This window comes from Mytilus galloprovincialis, chromosome 10 (assembly GCF_965363235.1).
Source record: "Mytilus galloprovincialis chromosome 10, xbMytGall1.hap1.1, whole genome shotgun sequence".
Classification (NCBI taxonomy): Eukaryota; Metazoa; Mollusca; class Bivalvia; order Mytilida; family Mytilidae; genus Mytilus; species Mytilus galloprovincialis.
Window position 1 is genome coordinate 26,960,261 of NC_134847.1, and position 18,888 is coordinate 26,979,148.

The 18,888-nt window shown below is 30.2% G+C and overlaps 1 protein-coding gene and 1 long non-coding RNA gene across 2 annotated transcripts; one reads left to right on the forward strand and one right to left on the reverse strand.

Moving 5' to 3' along the window:
* Positions 1-1,373: 1,373 nt before the first annotated feature.
* Positions 1,374-5,240, reverse strand: LOC143048906 (uncharacterized). Its single transcript, XM_076222771.1, has one exon. It carries the CDS (start codon positions 5,238-5,240, stop codon positions 1,374-1,376), a length of 3,867 nt encoding a protein of 1,288 aa, XP_076078886.1.
* A 7,582-nt stretch (positions 5,241-12,822) lies between these two features.
* On the forward strand, positions 12,823-18,472 carry LOC143047292 (uncharacterized). Its single transcript, XR_012969481.1, has 3 exons — positions 12,823-13,328; positions 14,676-14,745; positions 16,542-18,472. It is a non-coding gene; the product is annotated as an uncharacterized LOC143047292 (long non-coding RNA).
* The last annotated feature ends 416 nt before the right edge of the window (positions 18,473-18,888 follow it).

Here is an 18,888-nt window from a genome sequence, read left to right on the forward strand (position 1 = left end):
TCTTTTAAATTGGGAATTAATGTTTTTAAAGCATTTTCCAAGTTTGTTTTACATAATGATATTTGATATAAAGACTTTGATGACAAATAATCTCGCTATCGATCGATTCTCACTTGTTATGCCGCAAGGGGCTTATATTTTTCCTTCAGTGTCTACAAGCTGAAATCAGTTGGAAAGCAAGTCCTTGGAAACGTCCGTTGTCGTCAAGCTTTATCAGCAACAATAGCAGGGGGAATTAATTAGGTGGCGCTACAGTCGTCCGTAACGTCAAAAAGTCCGCCAAATCAATCGGCTAAAAGATTGACGTTTAAAGTATTTTTTGCAACTTGTCATGCTTTTATTACAATTAAATTTTAAAATTTGTAGGTTTTGTGACCAATATAATTTCTTTACGACATAAAAACATTACAAAAAATAGCTTGTTATTGCTATTCCTTTATCCTGTCCGTTCTAAAAAAAATATAGCCATCTTTTTTGTTCGCCAAAAAAATCGATTTTTCCTAATTTGACGTTTGCGTATCCAAATACAGAAAAGAACGGTTATAATCTTAAATGAAACCGGGAAACCTATTTCAAATTTATACACTGTTTTGAAGCCATCATTTTTTACTTTTATACATCAATTTTAGTGACCACCAGCCATGTCAATTTTTATCTGGTTTTATCTACGTTTCTACTTCAAAACAGTAAAGTTTAGCTTCTTTCCATTGTACCTGTTTCAAAGTGCTCTAAAATACTGATTTTATTAAAGACATGAATGAAATTTTGATTAAAAGTTGTGGATTTTCACAATTCCATACGATACTTGTATTTTAAAGTAACTAAAACCCCTTTTGATCCCCTACACAAATTGACGGTGACATTGTTTTCTTTTTTCAACATACGTCATGTAACGTTTATAACAAAATATGTGTCAGGGTCATGTGCATAGTAAAAATTTACACATTGGAAAAGTGAAACAACAAACAAAGATCTTCTTTATTGCGTTTAAAGCTAAACGTCTTGGAAAATTCTGACAGATCTGACAAATTATTGATAGCCTACTGTATGGATGGACAAAAGCACAAAAATAGCAATAGAAAATGCATTGCAAAGAAAATTCTGTAGGAAAAAAACATATGAAAAAAGAAAATGAAGGTCAGTTAATAAAATCTTGCTTATATTATTATCTCTTTACATAGTAAGCTATATTTCTATTCTCAATTTTATGGTAATAAGACTTTAGTCTTTAGTAAGTGTCCCAAATGACACTGTAAACACTTGTGTACGTTTCCTCTTTTGTAGTTTCTTCACATATATGTAATGTTCACTCATGTACTTAATTGAAATTGTGGCTGCTGCTTAAAAAATTTTGACTTAATTTTGATATAGATTTATAGTGTTTTTTGCTGTATAGTGTTTTTGAATCTACCAGACTCCGTTAAATAATTTTCCAGATGGCACAATATCTCATTTCGATTGTCTCTATTAATGTCTTCTTCATCGATTCCTAATAAGGTGTCTAAATCCATGTGTATATTTCCTGTAAAAAAGTAAATAGATGTTCTCATTCTCTCTCTAGCCTCCTCATAGTTAGAACAATGTAAAAGATAGTGTTCTACAGTTTCTGGCTCTCCACAGGAACAGTTTTTGTCTGATGATGGTATAATTTTGGATTTATAATCATTTAGATCACAATAACCTGTTCTCAAACTAGTAGTAATTGAAAACGACCATTTGGATGGTAAATCTTTTGGTATTTTCTGACAGACATTTTGATGATAATTGTAATAATTTCTGCCACGTTGACTTGATTCCCATTGGTTCTGCCATTTTCTTAAAACACTTTCTCTTGCTGCACGTTTTATATCCTGCCTGGTTACTTCTGATGGTTCTTCTATTTTTTCAGCTTCTTTAGCTCCTTTTTTGGCCAGTGAATCAGCAATGTCATTTCCTTGGATATCAGCATGACCAGGTGTCCATTCAAAATTTAATGGAATTCCATTCATCTTTAATACTTTCATGTTTTTCTTAATTTCTCTTATGACTTTGATGTAATTCTCTGATTTCCAGTTTAAAGTTAAAATTCCAATTGAGGTCTGACTATCTGAAAAAAGTGTAATTGAGTCTGTGTTTTGTCTGTTTTCTGATATTAAAAAGTGGTCAACAACAAGTTTAATGGCGATCAGTTCTCCGAGTAGTATTGATCCTTTCTTGGATACAGCTTTACTAATTTCAATTTGTGGTTGATTATTTGATGGAAAGATGACAGCACCTGCTCCTACAGGGCCAGGACTACCAAGACAGGACCCATCAGTAAATGCTATACATGAATTTGCAGGAAGATGACTTAGTTTTTCCATTATAATGAGTTTTCCAACATTTTTTTGGTCTGTTGATCTTGATTTGGAATTTCCAAGGTTTTTCCAATAATCTGGAGGAGATTTATATCTTCGTATCCCATTAAACTCAAATTCTGCTTCTATACCATTTACATCAACACCTGTACATACCTTCATGTCTTCTGCCTGAAGAATCATTTTTCCCACTGGAGATACATATTTTTCAGGAATGTCAATTGTTTTCCAGTCATCCAGGATTTGTTTTATTGGAATGGAGATATCATACGAATTAATTTTTGCAAGTGTACGAGTTGCAATTTCTTCTCTACGCAGATGTATTGGTAGGATTCCAGAAACTACTTCCAAAGTCTCTACACTTGATGTTGGAGTAACATTAAGGCATATAGCTAATCCCTTTCGTTGAATTTTGTTCAGTTTGTCTGTTATATTGGTTTCACAGGTCTGCCAAACACTACTTGCATATTCTAAGGTGGAAAGGACAATACTTTGGTAAATTTGAAGTAGAATTTTTGTAGAAACTTTTGCAACTCCTTTGATCATTCTAAGTAGGCTAATTGCTTTATGTGCCTTTTGTTCCACATTTTCGATGTGTTTGAGAAATGATAGTTTTTCATCTAACGTGACTCCTAATATTTTTGGATTACAGTTATATTTTAACAATTTACCTTCTAGTTGTAAATTCATTTTCTTTATTGGACCATTCCTTGAAAAGATACAATATTCTGTTTTCTCAATACTCAAATTAATTCTCCATTTTTTGGTCCAATCCTGGATTATGTTAAGATCCTTTTGTACCTGTTTCTCCATGTCATTCAAGTTCTTTCCATTTATCCATACAGTACCATCATCAGCAAATTTACACTTTTTACATGATAGGTTAGCAAAAATGTCTTTGATAAAGATATTAAAAAGAAGTGGAGCTATAACTGATCCTTGTGGGAGACCTATTTTGGTTTCAAACCAGCTTCCTTTATGGTTGTTAATCACACACCTTGCTTGTCTTTCCTTTAAAAAATTGTTAATCCAATTCCAGATGTTACCTTTAACACCGTTATCATAAAGTTTTGTGAGAAGTCCTTCCCTCCAAACACTGTCGTATGCTTTTTCAAGATCAATAAAGACTGCTAATATAAATTCGTTGTTATTGAAGGCATTAAAGATGTTTTGAGTTAAACTTAACAAGGCATTTTCAGTAGAGCGATAGTGGCGAAACCCTTCTTGTTCTGGATCCAATATGGAGTTGGTCTCTATATAACCTTCTAGTCTAGATGTTACTACTCTTTCCATAACTTTACCCAGTATACTTGTGAGACTAATTGGACGATATGAAGAAGGGTTATTATATGTTGACTTTCCCATTTTCCTTATAAATTTTACATTTGCTAGTTTCCAAGGTTTTGGAAGTTTTCCTTCTTCCCAAGATTTGTTAAACACATATGACAACACATTGTATAAGCTTTCATCTGCCTTCATTAATAATTCTGAAAAAATTTGATCAGGTCCAGGTGCTGTGTCATTTTTTAAACGTTGAATGGCACCTATTAGTTCATCTGGATCTATTGGTTCATTGTATTCTTTTTCTTCCATTTCCTGGTCAAACATTTCTTCACTGATGTTCTTATACTTCTTCATGATCTCTTCATAATGGGTTTGATCAAAGCTGCTTGTTTTCAGATGATTTCCTTTAAAGTATGTTTTCTCAAGTTCTTCACATTTCAATTGTTCATTGAACAGCACCTTTCCATCACAATCTATAAAGGGTAAAACAATATTATTTGTTGTTTTCTTTGTCATTTTTTTGAAGGCATTCCATCTGTCTTTGGCTGTACGAGCATTTGTTAATTTTTCACCTAAATGTTCCCCCCATTCTTCTTGGGCCTTTTCTGTAATCTCTTGAAACTCTGATTCAGCATTTTTCAAAATTTGAAAATTTTCCGGGGTACTTCTAGACTTAAATCGTCTTTGGGCTTGATTAAGTTTTCTTTTAAAATCCTTAACTTCCTCATTCCACCAAACTGGATGTCTATGGGAGATCAGTTTTCTTTTAGCAATCTTAGGTATTGTATCTTCCATACATTTTTCAAATTCAATTTCAAACCGTCTATATAAGTCGTCTGTTTTTTCACGATTGACATATTCAAATGATGAAAAAATTTGCTTTGTTGTATTTTTCCATTTATTCCAATCAATTTTCTTTAAATTCCAGATTTCTTCTGTTGTTTGATTGTCCTCAATCTTTTCCTCCGATTTTACATCTAAATATACAGCAATATGGTCAGATTTAACTGATTCATGTGTCAATGTTATACAATCTTTAACTTCATTATATATGTTTTCTGAAATAATTGCTAGGTCAATTACACTTTGACTGTTTCTTCTTGTATATTGTCCATCATTTACACAAATTAAATAATTTTCTGTCATGCATTCTTCTAGTATTAGCCCATGACTATTATCTTTGACATTATTCCATTCAAGGCTCTTTGCATTGAAATCACCTAGCAAGATCAAGTTTTTTAATTTTGATAATTTCACAGCATCACATAAACTTTTCATTAGAACAGCTTTTTCTGGAGGTACATACGGCACCCACAAATTAAAGATTTTATTAGATCTGTCTTGAATTTCCAAACAGACCATTTCAATTGTATCAAGTTCATATTCTGATTTCCTCTTGCAAACAAAATTTAGATTTGGTTTAATTAAAATTGCTGAACCACCTCTGGCTTGGCCTTTTCGAGGGGTGGAATATACTTTCCAGTCTTTGTAAGTTACCGGTGTTGAAGCAGTTTCAAATGTTTCATTCAAACACAGAATATCTATATTATATTTTTCAATTACATCATGAATCCCAAAAGCAGTCCGAAAAGATTGAGCATTTATAAATAATAATTTCATGTTGTAATATTTATATAGCTGAGCGAAATTTTGTCTTGTTGACAATCTGTAAATACACTGGGCATTTAGACGATGAAGCTTTATGGTCTCCTTTACAATTTGCACAGAATGTTTTGCTGGAACAGTTATTATGATTTGAACATTCTTCTTGTCCACAATTGATGCATCTATTTTGAAAAGTACACTTATTAGAACTATGACCAAAGCGATGACAATTAAAACACCTGGTGACTTTGTTGATTCTTCTTCTTTCCACGAATGAATCTTTTTTCCCATGAGCTAGATTAAAGTATCCAAATTTAATAAGTGTCTCTAAATCTTCTGGCACATTAACTTGTATTTTAATTATAGGCATACACTTTTTTGTGTCCCAGTATCTCAGTTGTTGTAATTTAACAATTTTAACTTGTGTTAAATCACTTATTTTCTGTCTGATTGAAGATATATCACAATTTAAGGGTATGTTTCTTATGTATCCAACTGTTTCTCTATTTCTGGCATGAGATTCTGGTACGTGATTGTTTGTTTTTCCACCAAAGATATTATTTGGTATAATGTGATTGATATTTTCCTGTACTACTTTGTGTTCTTCCTTAAAATGTAGAGCAATCCCTCCTTTAGAAAGACTATATGCAAAATTTACTTTTTTATCAAGATTAGGGTATTTTGATATTTCCTTTCTTATTTCTCTACTATCTGAGAAGTCTTTTGGACTTTCAATTTTATCAATAATAACTATGTTTTCATCTAAACCTGTTTTACTTTTGTCCACCTTTTTTTCACAAATACTGTCTTGACTATTCAATGCAGAAAGTGATAAATTATTACATAAACTGTTATTGTTTTCAGATATTGTACCAAGTGAATTTTCTATAATGTTTTTTGCTCTTTTAATCACTCTTTGATTTTTGATCACACAGAAGGCACATGTAAATCTAATGTCATATTTGGTAAATTTAATTGAGTCTTTTTCATTTATTCCAGCACATTTAAGATGCCACCAAGTCTGGCACCTATCACATTCAATCCAGTTTCGTTTGCCTTTACTTTCTTCCTCACCACATCCGATGCAAATTGCATACGACTTTTCTTCTTCACTGTCTGATGTAGTATTAAAAGAATTGGACAGGGATATTTTACATTGATTTGTGTTTTTATGGGTGTGTATTACCTGTTTAGTAGATTCTGGACTGTAACTATCCTTACTTTTCCTATTTCGATTACTTCTTCTCAACATTTTGTCTTTTGGCAGCCATATTAAAGGAGCACATAAATTGATGACGTCACTAATATAAACAAATCGTCCAAGTGGAGTTTTCCACTGATTTATCGTTAAAACTAACTTGAAGTCTATTTCATTTTCATACCATCTGATTCTTAAAATAAAATCACACAAAATTCACAAATATGTCTACAAAATAATGATGGAATTCATAGAATAGGATAAAATTGTTGTTATTCCGTCGTCAAGGGTCCCCGCTAGATCAAATGTTGAATGGAACGTAAATACCGATCTCAGAATAAAATTCAATCCATACAAAAATCCAACGTGTCATTAGTTGTGAATAATAGGTAAATCCAACAATTTTCCGTCCTTTTTGAGCTCTGGAATCATCCAAAAACACTATTTTTTATGAGAGTAAAAATTCACAACAAACTGATAGCAGCGCCACCTACCGTCAATAACTAGCTTATCAAGCCAAGTCAGCCAAACAAGAAGTTTATTCATAGAGATGTATTCTTACAAAATTGAATTTATTCAAATGGCAAATTCTTGTCAAATTTAAGCATCTTTGATCATTATTGAAGTAAAATGCACAAAATTTGTCACACCAGTTTCATTTCATTTCCTATTACTAGTATTCAGGTAAAGTATAATATATACACAAAACTTTGTTTATAAATATGTAATTATTTAAAGAAGCTGATACAGTAACCTGTTCAAGAGAAGAAGCCCCATTTTTTCCAAAAAGTTTACTTTCATAATCTATAAAATACCCTGAGAAATAAGACAAAGGGCTACTGTGCAAGCTAATCTAATAGTTTAATTTTACAATAATAATGATTCTGAAATTCAAAATTGTGTCACTTTTACTTATAATTTAAAGCATATTTATTTACAGAATTTCTGTCAATATTTTGGTATAAAACTTATAAATCCCTTTTTTGTATTTTACTGTTCAACTAAGAAACATAGGCTTGAGTTTAAAGGCTCACTTAATTTGAAGAAATTTGTTGTGACTCTTGGTCACATTTTATAGAATATAAAATATATATGATCAGTACTATCTATTTTTATAATATATCAATTTTCAGAAAGATTATTGAAATTGTATAAACTATGTGTTATTGCATTAAATATAATCAGAAGTGTTTATAAAAAAATTCTGCTAGGAATGATCCCACATATAAAAATTACATGTAGTATATTTCATCCGCCTGATCTAATTTCTTTCAATATAGCTAGGTTTTTAATTTTACATGTATAGGTGTCATTATCCACATTTCTGAATTGTTTTTTTTAGTAATATTTTGTCTTTTAATATTTACATTTAGTCCTTCTCTGAAAAATAGGGGGAAGTATCTCTTCTTTATATTATCATAACATAGTTATAAATCGAGTTTCGTTTATTTTCTTTCTAATTTTTGTAAAGTAAACTCCTTTTTTTAATTTTTATGCATTTTGCTGGGTTTTTATTTTTGACTGGTGATATTAAGGGGAGATAACCACTTGCACAAATCGGCATAAAAACCACCGCTTCGGTTTGAAATCAATTTGACGTTTGCGTATCCAACATTCTATTGCCGAGATATTCATATCGAGTGTTTGTCTTAATGAGATGCTTTATTAAATTTAAATTCAGCCCATCATTTTTAGTTTCCTCGTAAATATTTAGATTTTTCGTTCAGGAGACTTGACAATTTTCACCCAAACTCCAAGTTTGCAGATAAAATAAAGAATAAAGGACTTTGATTTGATGTGTGAGCTTTGACGAGAATAAACTTTGGATACTCAAGATTAGTTAGGTCAATAAGTTTTTATTGCGACAATAGTATTCAGTGAGTTAAAATGAGGTTTGTCTCATCCGTTTTTTTACTGAATTTTCACGGTCACGTGACTCTATTGTTGCTGATAAACTTGGGGTCAAACCGTGACCTGCTTTCCAACTGAAATGGTTTTTTCCAAGGTCTACTCGATTCGAAAATGGTGTCGATTGCGTCATACAAATATGACATCACAAAGCACTAACGTTCCTATTCCAAATGGTACAGTTGGAAAGCAAGTCCTTGGAAACGTCCGTTGTCGTCAAGCTTTATCAGCAACAATAGCAGGGGGAATTAATTAGGTGGCGCTACAGTCGTCCGTAACGTCAAAAAGTCCGCCAAATCAATCGGCTAAAAGATTGACGTTTAAAGTATTTTTTGCAACTTGTCATGCTTTTATTTCAATTAAATTTTAAAATTTGTAGGTTTTGTGACCAATATAATTTCTTTACGACATACAAACATTACAAAAAATAGCTTGTTATTGCTATTCCTTTATCCTGTCAGTTCTAAAAAAAAATAGCCATCTTTTTTGTTCGCCAAAAAAATCGATTTTTCCTAATTTGACGTTTGCGTATCCAAATACAGAAAAGAACGGTTATAATCTTAAATGAAACCGGGAAACCTATTTCAAATTTATGCACTGTTTTGAAGCCATCATTTTTTACTTTTATACATCAATTTTAGTGACCACCAGCCATGTCAATTTTTATCTGGTTTTAGCTACGTGTCTACTTCAAAACAGTAAAGTTTAGCTTCTTTTCATTGTACCTGTTTCAAAGTGCTCTAAAATACTGATTTTATTAAAGACATGAATAAAAATTTTGATTAAAAGTTGTGGATTTTCACAATTCCATACGATACTTGTATTTTAAAGTAACTAAAACCCCTTTTGATCCCCTACACAAATTGACGGTGACATTGTTTTCTTTTTTCAACATACGTCATGTAACGTTTATAACAAAATATGTGTCAGGGTCATGTGCATAGTAAAAATTTACACATTGGAAAAGTGAAACAACAAACAAAGATCTTCTTTATTGCGTTTAAAGCTAAACGTCTTGGAAATTTCTGACAGATTTGACAAACTATTGATAGCCTACTGTATGGATGGACAAAAGCACAAAAATAGCAATAGAAAATGCATTGCAATGAAAATTCTGTAGGAAAAAAACATATATGAAAAAAGAAAATGAAGGTCAGTTAATAAAATCTTGCTTATATTATTATCTCTTTACTTAGTAAGCTATATTTCCATTCTCAATTTTATAGTAATAAGAGCAAAAACTAGCTTATCAAGCCAAGTCAGCCAAACAAGAAGTTTATTCATAGAGATGTCGTCTTACAAAATTGAATTTATTCAAATGGCAAATTCTTGTCAAATTTAAGCATCTTTGATCATTTATTGAAGTAAATGCACAAAATTTGTCCCACCAGTTTCATTTCATTTCCTATTACTAGTATTCAGGTAAAGTATATATACAATACTTTGTTTATAAATATGTAATTATTTAAAGAAGCTGATACAGCAACCTGTTCAAGAGAAGAAGCCCCATTTTTTCCAAAAAGTTTACTTTCATAATCTATAAAATACCCTGAGAAATAAGACAAAGGGCTACTGTGCAAGCTAATCTAATAGTTTAATTTTACAATAATAATGATTCTGAAATTCAAAATTGTGTCACTTTCACTTATAATTTAAAGCATATATTTTTTTTACAGAATTTCTGTCAATATTTTTGGTATAAAACTTATAAATCCCTTTTTTGTATTTTACTGTTCAACTAAGAAACATAGGCTTGAGTTTAAAGGCTCTCTTAATTTGAAGAAATTTGTTGAGACTCTTGGTCACACTTTATAGAATATAAAATATATATGATCAGTACTATTTATTTAATAATTATATCAATTTTCAGAAAGATTATTGAAATTGTATAAACTATGTTTTATTGCATTAAATATAATCAGAAGTGTTTAAAAAAAATTCTGCATGTAGTATATTTCATCCGCCAGATCTAATTTCTTTCAATATAGCTAGGTTTTTAATTTTACATGTAGGTGTCATTATCCACATTTCTGAATTGTTTTTTTTTTTTAATACTGCAGTAATATTTTGTCTTTTAATATTTACATTTAATTAGTCCTTCTCTGAAAAATAGGGGGAAGTATCTCTTCTTTATATTATCATAACATAGTTATAAATCGAGTTTCGTTTATTTTCTTTCTAATTTTTGTAAAGTAAACTCCTTTTTTAATTTTTATGCATTTTGCTGGGTTTTTATTTTTGACTGGTGATATTAAGGGATACTATACTGCATTGTGGAAAAAACAGCTAGACAAACATAAAGATGGTAAACTACGAACTTATGTAACATTCAAGTGCAACTATGGTTTTGAAAATTATTTGTCAATAATTCGACATTTTGAGCAAAGGAAATGTATTACTAGATTAAGAATATCTGCTCACAAATTGCAAATTGAATCTGGTAGATACCAGGGTACTCTTCGACAAAACCGAATTTGTCTCAGGTGCACCTCAGGTGAGGTTGAGGATGAAGTTCATTTTTTATTTAAATGTGACACTCATTTATTAAAAAGAGAGGAAATGATGCAAAATATATTAAAATCATGTCCAAACTTTCAAAATTTAAATATTGATAACAAATTAATTTGGATAATGAATAATGAGGATCCTAATGTACTATTTGCATTTTACAAATATATAGAAGATACTTAAGAATTAAAGTACAACTTAATCTGCAATAACTAATTCATTATAACTCTTTAATATGAATTTGGATACCCTGTTAAGCCTGCACAGATCATAAGAAGAATTTCAAATTCTTTGGCACCGTCCCTTGATGATCTTTGCTGGCTGGACACAGAATCTATAATCTTAGAAATATGTTTTAAAAATATATTTTCAATAATTAAGGAGCTTGACTCATCTGCATTAAGTACAAGTAGGGACTCCCCTTTAAGCACCGACTCTTGGTGCTTTCTGCAGATAAGTCATATTAAATATCCTTTATTAAATAAACTTTGTTATTTGCAGTATACCTCATAGTCAAATGTGGGAGTGCTTAATTGCTTTGTTTTTTATTGGGTTCTTTTTGTATTTTTTTGTATTTTTATATATTGACATTTCTCCGCACAAACTACTAATGCCTCATGTTTGTCTTCTCAAAGTGAAGATACACTTACCGGGTGCACTTGAGTCATTTTCAACATAGTATTCATTGAATAATAATACATTGCTACTATTTCGTTGAGTGTATTTTCTGTGTTATATTATTTTATTTTATTATTTTTATAACACTTGTTACATATCTTTACTGTGTGTGTATTGCATATGTTATTGTTTATAATAATATTGTCTGTATCATATGCCCTCCTGGGGCCCTAATTTGGTAAATAAAATATTCTATTCTATTCTATTCTATTCTATTAAGGGGAGATAACCACTTGCACAAATCGGCATAAAAACCACCGCTTCGGTTTGAAATCAATTTGACGTTTGCGTATCCAACATTCTATTGCCGAGATATTCATATCGAGTGTTTGTCTTAATGAGATGCTTTATTTAATTTAAATTCAGCCCATCATTTTTAGTTTCCTCGTAAATATTTAGATTTTTCGTTCAGGAGATAAAATAAAGAATAAAGGACTTTGATTTGATGTGTGAGCTTTGACGAGAATAAACTATGGATACTCAAGATTAGTTAGGTCAATAAGTTTTTATTACGACAATAGTATTCAGTAAGTTAAAATGAGGTTTGTCTCATCCGTTTTTTTACTGAATTTTAACGGTCACGTGACTCTATTGTTGCTGATAAACTTGGGGTCAAACCCACTGGTCAAACCGTGACCTGCTTACCAATTTTTATATTTTATTTACTTGTGGGTATCCGAAATTGGAGGAACCCTCAACAACAATATTAGTATGTTACCCGTCTACACGCAAAAACATATGATTTGTCTCGTTTGTATTTGGAAAGCTTATTGACAAAAGTTAATAATTACTAATAAGCCACCGTAAAAATAATGTTTTAAATGGATGTATACGAGAAAACCATGCAAAATCAAAAAAAAATTATGAAAGGGGTTGTGGAATTTTCAGCTGATTTTGGGTTCCTAGTAAAGTATTAAGGACATCTAATAGTTCTATGGTTAAAAAATGACAATTTATCTCAAATTATGTGAATACAGGGCAATTCTAGTTTAGTACCAAATTTGCTGGAAAATATTGTTAAAAAATGGACATTTTTTTTTTTTTATTATTGAATAGTTCAAAGTATTATATGACAAAAAAAATTGTTTCGCCTTAAAATTCAGACTTTCTACTAAAATAAACTGTAATTTGGATCTTATTTCAACCTTTATTTTTGTTTTTATTTTTATTGACATAATTGTGTTTTTTTTTTAAATTTGAATTCAGCCTATACTGAAAATGTCCATAAAACCTCAAAAGTCACTCAAATTGAAAAAAAAATTGGTTAAATGTTATGGTTCACTACAAACTAGTATTCCTTAACGGGATTTTGGTTGCAAATTGATATAAGCTTATTTGATTAAAAGATGAAAAACTGAAAAATATAGCTAAAATTATCTCCCTTTGTAAAACTCTTCACAATAAAAGGTAGATTCAGTGTCAATAACAGAAGGAGGGAAATCAACAAATGTGCAGAAGGATAGGAAATAATGTTATTTTTGATGAATATGGTGTAGCCAAAAACTTATTTTTATTGAAAGAGTGTATTAACAAAGACATAGGAAACCATGTGGCAAAGACATTCTCACTGCCACTGGGATAAGTCTGATCCTGATCAGATAGTCTAGACATGACTCATGACATGAGGCTAGACTATCACTATCATGTCTAGGTTTCAGACTCACATTTTAAAATACATATGCTGCAAACATGGACAGGAGTTGGATTGCAGTAGACAAGAAGACAAAATGAGTTGCTGCCATCCTTTCATGACCCTTCCAAATCTAGCAACGGAAATTCCAATGCAAAACTTACAGTTTCAGTTGGTTCTGGTAAGTTTGTTAATTTTTTTTGTGGTTAGAAAAAGCAATTTGACACCATAAAAAGACCTACTGTAGAAACATCTCATCAACACATAAATATAGGAAGAAGAGCATAGACCATTTCTCTTTGGGGGAAAAAAGGGGGGGGGAATTTACTTAATTTTCTTGAAGCAAATACTGATTTAATTTTCATTGACATACATTTATAATGATTTAAAATTCTTCTGAAACTAAAAGATTTATGTGTTTACCTTCTAAATTTTAATAGAAAAACTTTTTTCTCTCTCAGTCTCTCAAGAAATCTATAATAATCATGATAAAATATATATTCTATTACAAAGCCCTCCGGTATCAGGTCTGTTCGCCCTGAGTTTGTTTGCCAAATTGTCAATAGAGTCCATTGACTCTGTTTTTTTCTCTCCTAATTTAAAAATAATGGTTGCTTCAAATCCCTTTTTTTTTTAAAATACAACCCATTGAAATAGAAAACATTCAGTAGATAGATATAGGAAGATGTGGTATGAGTGCCAATGAGACAACTATCCTCCCAAATAACAATTTATAAAAGTAAACCGTTATAGGTCAATGTATGGCCTTCAACACAGAGCCTTGGCTCACACGGAACAACAAGCTATAAACATGATAAAGGATCCCTAAATTACTAGTGTAAAACCCTTCGAACAGGAAAATCAATGGTCTAATCTATATAAAAAAAGGAGAAACCAGAAACAAGTATAAATTACATGACAGGTTTTGACTAAGCACTGTTAAAGTCACAATATAGCTCCCAAAGAGTTGTGAATTTGCTGTCTTTATTCATTCCTTTACTACATGTACATTGTACAATGCAGCTAGATTGATACAATATATGGTTCTCAAACTCAAAAAAATGTTTTGCAGACTATGAGCTGGGTTTTTTTCTCTCTAAAAATTGGTTACTGTGAGACTTTTTCTTTACATTTCCTTAGTGCAGGTCATGTATCACAGTTATAAACATGGAATTTAGAGAACTTGTACATGTCTTTACTTCTATCGTTAATAAAATAGAATCTGAATAGAATATGCTTACAAATGTATTCCAAATTAAAGGGCCCAGAACGGGCAACATGAGATTATAACATTACAGATTACTCAGATAAAACAAATACAAAATAACAATACTGAAGAAATGAATTACTTGATATCATAGCATTTATGACATTTACACAAATTAATTATCATATCTACAAAACTTTTTTTTTAATGAACCAATGCATTATGTTAAGCCAACTTAATGTACAATGTACATGTAGATGTAACTCACTGTACTGATCATGCAAATGTACAAATATACAATATTTTATTTCTTATCAACAGGTTAATGTTGAAGATGGAAAAGCACAAAAATAATGTTAAAATGAAAGCAGATATGATAGAGATCATATAGGTAAATATATGATATAGTTGATAAAAAAATGAATCAAACAAGTCATAACAAGAGACTACTAAATAGACAGCAAATAAGACCTGTGTTGTGGCATTATTTGTGAAATATAATCATATATATAGAAATTGGAAATTGACCAGTTACATTTATTATTGTAAAAACATGATAAATAATCAATAAATTAGATTAACCGTTCAATTTTAAAAGTTCAATCTGGTAAACAAAAAGTAAAATTAACACTAAGAACACTCAAATTATTATTTTATGATCAATTAAGGGTCATATCAGTACAATTTACACAACAATATTTTCATTACTCAACATTGGAATTGTTCTCTTTATGAGAATTAAACCTAGAAAAAAATATGTGTTCTTGTCAGCTTGACACTGAGATCCTCATTTATAGTATACATGCATTTATGGTAAACATGAAGACTACATTTGTATTTTTCATTTTTGAAAAAAACACTTTTACCATTATTACAGCTATTTTCCTAATGCGTGTAGAGTAAAACTTTGGTAGGTTTGCTTGCTCTGTTTGTATAAATATTGATTCAAGCTTTGTAATTAAGGTTGATATCTTCAAACAATAAATATAGGCATATTGGAACCTTTATGGAGTACTTTTAACTTTGATTAGACGTTATTGTCAATTGCAATTGTACAATATACAAACAAATCATGCAAGCTAACTGAAGTCTTAGATTTACATGCCTTAGGAAATTAGCTGTAAAATTAATTATATATTTGTTTCCAATGCTTATTGTTTTACCAATTTCAAATGTTTTGGCTTGTTTTTAAATTGGTCTATATCAGCTATAGGGTCAAAAGGGTCCAAAGTTAAACTTGATTTCATAAAACAATTGAATAATTGGTGTTCTTTGATATTATGCAAAATTAAATGGTGTATTGTACTTTTTTGGGTTAAATACTTCTTATATGTTTAGATTTTTAATATTCGTTTTCAAATTGCAAAAAAGATAAAAAAAAAAAAAAAAAAAAACCTTTGTTAGTTTATTAAAATATTATTGAAGTTTTTTTTTCTATGCTAAATGTTATCATGCATTTAGCATGTTTAGATTTATGATTTGGGCTCAGTTTTCAAGTTGATTCAAATTGGGGTCCAAACTTAAACTTTGTTTAAAGATTGCATATATGGGGTTCTTTGATATGATAAATCTAATCATGTCTTTTAGACTTTAGATTTTGGATATTGACACAAGTCCAATTTCAAAATCATCAGTTCTTTTACCAGATTTATTCTGTGTCAGAAACCTACATGTATGATGTGTCTAATAATTCATCACAATCCAAATTCTGAACTGTATCATGTGAATCAAGTTTGAATGTAGTGTCTATATAGTGTTCCCCCCCCCACACCTGATGAAGATGCAATCTCTGCATTTGTAATAGAATGTACCCTTGAGCTGTTTTATTCTCATTGTTGAAGGTTGTACAGAGGCATTCATTTCATTTGAACTTTTGTGGATATTTGTCTCATTTGCAATCAATACTCATCTCCCTATTTTTGTATTGTCATAACGTCATAAATACAAGATGAAATCTGTAAAATTAACTTCATTAAAATTAAGTTTGCTGCAGCTTGGAATAAGAAAAAAATCTAATTTAGGTCCATTTTTAGCTAGTATACTTTATTTCTTATTCTATGTACTGGAATGTCAGAGTTGTGATAATCGAAACACATTTTACACTAAGACAAAGTTAATAAGTAATTTCTTTTTAGGAAATTTCAATCATTTAATGGATAACAATTGTTTTCTTATTATTTTTTACAGACATTTGGTGATCCAAAAATAAGTGGAGTTCATGAAAGAAGACTGATTACTGAGACACATTTTTGTTGATAAACATGTTTATGATAAAGAAAAACTTAGATAATATTACTGATACTTGAATAAGGCTCTGATCTGTCTTTGATTTTTCCTGTTGTTGTTAAAAAATTGCAAGCTCAAATAAAAATAAATTGAAATGGAACTCATATGCTTTGAAAAAAGGAAAAAAACGGCAATGTGAATCTCGCTGAAGTCTTGAAAACCACCAAGTCAACACACAGTTGCAACACAAATGAGAAGAGAGAGATATTTGCTAGGAAATAGAATGTTCTCACTGTCTCACCATCAGCAAGGCTTTCTCATCAGCGAATAAGAAGTCTAAAATTACTTCTGTAATAAAAGGTCATCAGTATTGAAGACACTCAAGAAGATTACGAATCTACTTGGCCATTTGATAAACATAATAATATTTTCATTTGTCAGAAATTGTTTCTTAGATTGACTAACTAGTTTTATTGACTGAATTATTAGTAAATTACCTTTCATAGTTCATGTAGTTACATGTATGTAAATTCTTATAAGATAGTATGGAAACAATTTAATACTTCCCTAAATTCCATACCTAATGCAATAATTGTCTTGTGCTGCTAAGTCAATTCGAAATTAACTTTTAAGTCAATTCGAATCAACTTTTATGTATGTTTATAATAATCTTATTCTTGCATGTAAGCACCATTTAGTGTTATTGTATCATCTTCATTGATTGTTAAATATAATACTACTGCTATAAAAAAATAATAACATTTATGATCATTTATACAGATTAAAATATTTAAAAATTTATCAATGCTAAAAGAGAATTTATAAATTTAGACATTTTTTTAGGAGAATTTTAGAAAGTACTACAACAAAAGCAAACCAATAGTATATGCTCAAATGCACTATTAACTCTTTCTCCAGATAACCAAGGAGAGATTAGTTTATATTTTATTAAATTGATGAAGTGTATGTTAGTTTAAATTAATATGTATATGCAATTTTAAGGTTTTAAAAATCAGCATTTTTATTGGATTATCTCCCTTTGTACAATAGAAATTCAGATTTTATCCACACTGTCTCAGGTACTCATGATCAAAATGACTTATATGGTAACCAGCATGCAAGTAAAAGGTTGCAACGTCTCTTAATTTTGTTTACCTGTCAGACACAACTTCTGAATGTCAATACTTAAGATTTTTCAATATGATGAACTTGACATTGAATTTCATATCATTTTTCAGTAACCAGAATACAACTTTTGTAATTAGCAAGCTGCAATAACCAAAAATTGGATTACTAGGAAGAAATGAATGGATTTTACTCTTTAAAGTAATAGGGACAAGTGTACTAAAGGAATTTGGAATAAAAAAAAATACCAAAAAAAATTGTGTTTGGCAGCTTCCCCCCCCCCCCCCTTTTTTTAAGCCTATACTTACTATTGTTTGTGACACAAAAATCCATTTCACTTTGAATTTTCTATTTGATTTACCTATATTGCATGTTACAATCTGTATAATTCAAGTATTTATTTTTGAATGCTTGGTTTCATTAAAATATGAGACTTTCCTCAATTTATTGCGAAAATACAAAAAAGGGGAAGAGGCTATCTAAATTATCAATAAAATCTGTAAAATTAATTTGCAACCGAAATCCCTTCAAAATATTTTGAACCAAAGAAAATGCAAAGCATTTCTGAAATTTAGGGTAAATTAAAGCGACTTTTGGGCTGTATTGTCTGTTTTAGTGTTATTTGATGAAAAGGCCATATTTTTTATCATTTTATGTGTTTTGCCACACCCTTATTTTCTATATATATCATTATGTTTAATAAAATTGTGTGATTTATACTTCATACACATCCTATCTGTGCTATTAAAGTATTTAAACACTCAGAAGTATTATAGTATTTATTTCTATTTGAGAAATTTATGAAATCTATGCATTTCAGTAAATGCATCTATAAATAAACTCGAAAATACCCTAAATCCATATCGTTGCCATGGTTACCAGCAATGTAAGGGCTTCAAACTTGCATGACTTTCATATGAGGTCAACCTGAACATGTCAGCAAAGTTTCATCAAAATCAAACAACTTTGCATGGAGCACCATCTGCATGGTTTTCTCATAGATGTCCATTTAAGTGCTCCGAAGATTTTAACACAAAAAAACATTTGATATTCCCGGTATTTTTCTGATTTTAAGCCGATTATTGGTCAGAGATACATGAAATCAGAAAACGACACCAACATCGAGCGTAACTATATAATTCGGACTAAGCAATATATAAAAATGCAAAAAGTTTCGACAATT